The sequence below is a fragment of the Lactuca saligna genome, chromosome 6 (assembly GCF_052625555.1).
Source record: "Lactuca saligna cultivar CGN05327 chromosome 6, ASM5262555v1, whole genome shotgun sequence".
NCBI classification, from domain to species: Eukaryota; Viridiplantae; Streptophyta; class Magnoliopsida; order Asterales; family Asteraceae; genus Lactuca; species Lactuca saligna.
The window spans coordinates 145,008,637-145,015,058 of NC_136422.1; the positions used below are offsets into that span (position 1 = coordinate 145,008,637).

The 6,422-nt window shown below is 33.2% G+C and overlaps 1 protein-coding gene across 1 annotated transcript; it reads left to right on the plus strand.

Moving 5' to 3' along the window:
• Positions 1 to 2,910: 2,910 nt before the first annotated feature.
• LOC145001431 (blue copper protein 1b-like) lies at positions 2,911 to 3,654 on the plus strand. Its single transcript, XM_078960809.1, has 2 exons — positions 2,911 to 3,134; positions 3,248 to 3,654. Exons 1-2 carry the CDS (start codon positions 2,969 to 2,971, stop codon positions 3,571 to 3,573), a joined length of 492 nt encoding a protein of 163 aa, XP_078816935.1. The 5' UTR covers positions 2,911 to 2,968; the 3' UTR covers positions 3,574 to 3,654.
• Positions 3,655 to 6,422: the final 2,768 nt, after the last annotated feature.

Genomic DNA, 6,422 nt, shown 5'->3' on the forward strand with positions numbered 1-6,422 from the left:
AGAGGTATGTTCTTTTTATTAGTACATTACTATAATGAATAAAAAGTATAGTATGTTATTATTAGTACATTGCTATAATGGGTAAAAAGTGCAGTGTGTTGTTATTATGAGTACTTTGTTAGTATAATGGGTAAAAAAGTCAAAATATGTTGTTATTTTGTGTATGTTTCTATAATGGATAAAAGGTATAGTATATTGTTATTATGAGTATTTGATTACTATAATGGGTAAAAAAAGTCGAAGTATGTTGTTATTATGAATACGTTGCTATAATGGACAAAAAGTATAGTATGTTGTTATTATGGATTAAATTGATTGCTATAATGGATTAAAAAAAACTCAAAGTAAGTTGTTATTATGAGTACGTTGATATAATGGACAAAAAGTATAGCATGTTGTAATGAGTACTTTGATTGCTATAATGGATAAAAAATGAAAATATGTTGTTATTAAAGTACATTGCTATAATGGTTTTATTAATTATTTATGTTTGCCTTACCATTTTTAGGTAGAAAGATTGCGCAATGAAATGGCTAGCATGCGGGAAGCTGAAGCACAAAGGGAAGCACGAGACGCACAAAGGGAATTGGAAATGGAGGAGATGCGAATAAAGCATGCCTTGCTTGAAGCACAAATGACGGATTTTTTCAAGCAAAACAATTTCTCCGGAAATCCACCACAAAGAAACTAGTTTATGTTTCTAATCTAAAATATTGGTAATCATATTTTGTGACACTTTTTAGTTATGTTCAAACAATTGGTAATCACATCCGAAGTATGATGTTTAATTAGGTATTTTGGAATACTAATTAGTGTCTTGTTAGACGGTTAATTAAATATGGTAATCGTATGTGGTGTGATCATATTTTGTGACACTTTATCATATTTCTTTTTTATGTATTCACTTCAGTTTACTTTTTGCATTTATGTGGATAAAAATTGGATTTTTTTTTTCATTATTTTTTCTTTTTAAAAAATCATTTTACCGACGGAGTAGTGACTGAATAGTCACAAACGAAAAGTAAGAACATCCGTCATAAATCCATCACAAAAAACAATCCGTCGGTAACCCGTTACTTATGATTCCGTCGGTAATCCGTCACTTATGGTTCTGTCGGTAAACCGTCACTTATTGTTCCGTCGGTAATCCGTCACTAAAACTATCCGTCGGTAATTAACGTTTCGTCAGTAATCCGTGACTAAAACTATCCGTCGGTAATCCGTTACAAAGAAGTTTCTGTCGGTAATCCGTCACAAACAGTATCCGTTGGTACTCCGTCGTTATTGCGTCGTTAATTTTGTCAAAGAGGTCCGACAAATGGACGTCGCTGTCCGTCGGAAATCTATCGGAAATTCGGTCGGTATTCCGTCACAAATAATTACCCACGGGGCTTTTTACGACAGAACGAATTCCGTCGGAATTCCGTCGGAAAACTTGTTTAGCGACGGATTTCCAACGGATATGGCCGTCGGAAATCGCCCAATTTTCTAGTAGTGTGTATTGCTATTTTTTTTACTTTGAAATTAAATGTGTTTCCTAATTCTTTTTTTTAATGAAAAATGTATTTTCCAAGTGAATGTTTTTCTTGAAAAAATCCAAAACCCAAAAAAAACCCCCCAAATCTGAGTTACGTGAACAAGTATTTATAAGATGTGTTTCCTAATCCGGGAATAAGTGCTTAGAAGATGTTCTGGTTTTTGAAGGTCGATAACAATGGGTCTGATGGAGCTTTAAGTTCAAAAACAATGTATCTTATGGTGTTCAACTCTCCCCTAACTTGGGAATAATGTGTATGATGTGGTGCAGCAGTAAGGTGGATGGTGGCAAAGTTTTAGAGATAAATGGGAGAATAGAGCTTGTAGTAAGTTGTTAGACAAAAGAGGGATATAGTTTTAAGGTTGGTGGTGGAGGTTTGTACCTTGGCTATCACATGAATCATCAGAATATATAGCAAGGCCATTGCATTGTTATAAAATAGGATGACTTGGATTATAGAGTGCATACGGAATGAAAACATAAGCAATAATGGTGACACCATTACTGGTGACACTTAGTGGCAACATGTTTAGTGGTATTAGCGACGACATGAAAAATATGGTGGCAAAACATCACAATCTTAACACCAACACGGGTGACACAGACATTAGTTGCAACATAGGTATTTGAGCCAATGGATACATTAGGGAAGACCCCAGCATGTCCAGTTGGATATCGCCCCTATTGGTGTTGCTGTCATTGCCCATATTTCTTGTAGTTAAATGATGGAAATCGATTCACACATAAAAAATAAATGCATAGAACATAAAGAAGAAAACGTGATATTCATTAAGGAATCTACATCTTGATGCAACACTCCTAATTCAACACTTTAGGAAAAGGTTCACTGTAGAAAATATCTTCAACATTATGATAGTTGACAGAACCTTTGAAAAGTTTCGAGATAAGGGCTTAATAATGACCATATTGTATGGAAATTTGAAACTCGCGATTGACAGGTTACGAACGTTATTGATTTACCAAAAAATAATCAACTTGTTAAATAACAAAACATGGAGCAGTCATGGATAGAATCATTTTCAACTTTAGGACCCATCTTCCAAATAAGAAAATAATAATTATAATAATAATAAAAGTTCCTTCATAATTTCATTCTAAAAAAAATATTTTGCATGGATCCTGTGAAAGAAGCACAATCAAAATATGATGACACTTGGTAAAGAAAGAAAAAAGTAGTTTTCTTAATAGTTAGTGTAGCAATCGAATGGCAAAAAAAAAAATAGGACGAATTCCACAATGTCATTGCCGTCCATTGCCGGTTGCATAGTTCGCACTTTTACATTAATTCATTCCCAAACACTATAAATAAGCATAAATAAACATGCATGCATATAGCCTATAAGCAAACTACAATCCATTTTTAGGGTGTTTTAAAAGAAATATTGATTAGAAATTTCATAATTATTTCAAATGGCTGCATCACATTCAATCATCATCTTCATCGCAACACTTGTTGTTCTTGCAACTTCAATATCCGCCATGGAATACATTGTTGGGGACAAAAGTGGTTGGACTCTCGACTTTGATTACCAATCTTGGGCTAAGGATAAAGTTTTCATCGTTGGAGATACACTTGGTACGTTATATTAATTCCCACAAATATACCAACAATTAGCTTCTTTAATATCATTTTCAAACATTTTAGGTTTTCAAAAAAAATTAAGCTTTTTATTTTATATTCTTGTGCAGTATTCAATTATGCATCTGGTGCCCACAATGTGATGAAAGTCAATGGCACCGGTTTTCAACAATGTATAGTTTCATCTTCGAATGGAACTTTAACAAGTGGAAGAGATATCATCCCACTTCAAACGCCAGGAAGAAAATGGTACATTTGTGGTGTTGGGAAGCATTGTGAGTTAAGAAACATGAAGCTTGTTATCACTGTTTTACCACAAACAATAACTCCCGCTCCGAGCCCAGTACCAATATCTGCATCGACCAAATTGATAGTAACAAGAGTCTATGGCATTGTAGTTGCATTATTCGGCAGTGTTTTGTTGCTCTTGGTTTGAAACATGTTTTGTTTGTTTTGTATTCTTCAGTTTGGTTATTTAATATTCATATATATTTATTTGTTCAATGTTGTATCGGTTTGAGACACTTTATATACGAAATATGAATTCTTTTCTATTACTATGGGTCGATATCTTTCCTTTTTAATTTGTATTCATTCATATTGGAGTGAGATTTTTAACAAAAGTAAACATCTGAGAACGCCTGCATTTCAGTAAATTTAATCTCTTAGACTTTTTTTAGGTAATTTCAATCTCTTAGATTTTTTAAATGGACTAATATTAACTGATGTATGTTGATTCATTAGTGGGGCTATTAATGATATTAGGAGTATATTTAATAAATAAAACTATATTTTAAGATTTTTGGTTTTACTCATCCATTAATTTCCACTAAAATCGTTAATTGAACCGACAAAGAACAAATTACATGTGTGGTTGACCTAAAAATTGTTTTCATTTGTTTCTTCTTTTTTTGGTTTTCTCATATTTTATACAACTATATTTTCATGGAAATTATTAGGGTGTCAAACCTCACAAATGAAATGATAATATATCCATAATTCACTGCTCTAATGTACTAAAACAAAGCACAAACATGGTCGAATCATAGAGATACAAGACAACGGTTTATACCTCTTTGAATAAGGTACTTAGGTCACAAGGAGGAGGGGGTTGAGTAATTTTGGAACAATCAAATGTAAAAACATGTACTAAATTAAATAAACTACAAATAGTAATAACAATTGATTCCAGTTTCAGTACTCTATATTGACATTTGACTTGATTATGCTTTGATGCATTTCATAATTACCATTTTATATTGGTACTGAAATATGTTAACACGCTCTAACGTCTCCCGCTTGTTATATTATCTAATCAAAACACGTTCTTTGATTAAACATAGTTATACTAATTCAACCTAAATCCGCTCTTAAATTGTATTTAAAACCACATTAAGTTTTGTACAATCTTCCCAACAATGATCATTTATTCTCATGTTCAAAAGTGTGAAAACATCATATTTGTATTCTATAATAAGAAAGCTTATTTATTGTTACCTCACATTAACTTTATAGAACCATTAGGTGACTAAAAGTTAATTAACGACACATGAACTCAAATTATATAAATGGTCAATCTAACACAAATCAAATTCAAGGATTTTGGTTTAAAAAACACAATCACTATAATATAATTATAAACCAAACATCTACGCATATGCTTCAAATCAAATAAATGATATGTCCCGAACAAAATCCGGAAACTAGGTTTTTTAGTCACAAATGGCTAAAAAAATAATCAAAGTGATGGAATTAAAAGTGTTAATGACTAGAAGTCTTCAAAATTCTTCAAAAGTTGTCTAAAGAAGATACAAAAACCGTCCATATGAAAAATGACCATATTCCCTCTATTTTAGCTCATTTGGTAATTGCCTAGAAAAAACTCGAAGGAAACTCACGACTGCGTTTTTTGCACTTGTGACCGTGAGTTTTGGCATACGACCACGCTTTTTGCTGAAACTCCAAATGGTCTTTATTCTTCGCTCTCCCTTCAGAAAGGACAAACACGATCCATGTTGGTTCAATATGGACCGCTTGTTAAGCATAGTTATTTGCTATGATGAAGTGAAATGACTTTTGACTATGTCTTTAAGCTTCCTTCCGCAACTCGTCTGATCCATCTTCTCTCATTTATGCACTAAAGCTTCAGTGCTCCCTTATTTATGTTCGCCTCCAAAACTCTTTTGCTCCACATATCCGTAATGCCTCCAAAATAATTCAAAGATCATGGAAGTACCAAATATTCTGAATAAAACATGCAAGTGCCATTATTATTAACTAAATGCAAGAATTACGAACTAAAATACAATGAAAAAATGGAATTAGATGTGCAAAATAGGAATATAAAATACACCTAACATATATATTTAATCATTTCTTAGTAATTAATCAAACAACTTGCATTTGATCATGTTAATAAAGATATTGTTGTAGTAGTGTGAAAAATTATTACATCCGATTGTGAATATTTTTAATACTTGATTCACGTATGTGATACTTTAAGGTTATTTTAATCAAAGTTTGGGTTCTAGGATTTTCTAGTTGGCACAACGCGACTTCTATAGGTCACGATGTGGCAATGTCATTTAAAACTATGGCGCAATCAGGTAGTGATCTGCGCCATGTTGGCGGTCGAGCAAAAAACCCTGAATCTCGTGCTTTGGGCCCTATATAAGTGCACTAACTTCTTGGGTTTTTTGATTCTCTCAGCCTCTACCCTCAAGAATGAAATCCTAATCCTAGTGTGCTCGTATGTGTGTGTTTCTTGGTGTTTGAAGCCTTGGACTGCTCCTGGAAGAAGAAGAATGTGGTTTGTATGCCAAGGTTCTAGATCTATTCAAGTGTCAACCTTATTTCTTGGCTTTGGACCTCTATAAGTCTTCAAGCTTGGAACTTGTTAATTTCATATGTTTAGATTCAAGATCTAATGATTGTTTTGGACACTTCTATGGGATTCATGTGGGGTTTGGCAAATTCTAGGGTCAAATTTTGAGTCTTGGGGCCTTTTGGACCCCTAAGAGTCCAAGACTAAGATTATTATCTTCCATTTTGTTCCATGTAGGGCCTTGGAAGCAGTAAGAACTTAATCTAAATCTAGGTTTGGTATTACGATGGCTTGATGTACGTTAATGGATAAAGTTGAAAACTTTATCCATTAACTCGTTATTTCAACATGATCTAGAAGCTTAAAGCCTTGATCTTACTGGACTATGACCTTACATGAAAGTTGTCCTTTTACTGTAAACCGCGACATGGTGTGTTGTCGTTCGTGACACGGGTCGCAAG

What these genes read in the sequence shown, in the direction of transcription:
- LOC145001431 (XM_078960809.1), top strand. Translation starts at nt 2,969, where the DNA reads ATGGCTGCATCACATTCAATCATCATCTTCATCGCAACACTTGTTGTT. An exon ending in CATCGTTGGAGATACACTTG is followed by an intron (nt 3,135 to 3,247) that starts GTACGTTATATT and finishes ATTCTTGTGCAG; the next exon opens with TATTCAATTATGCATCTGGT.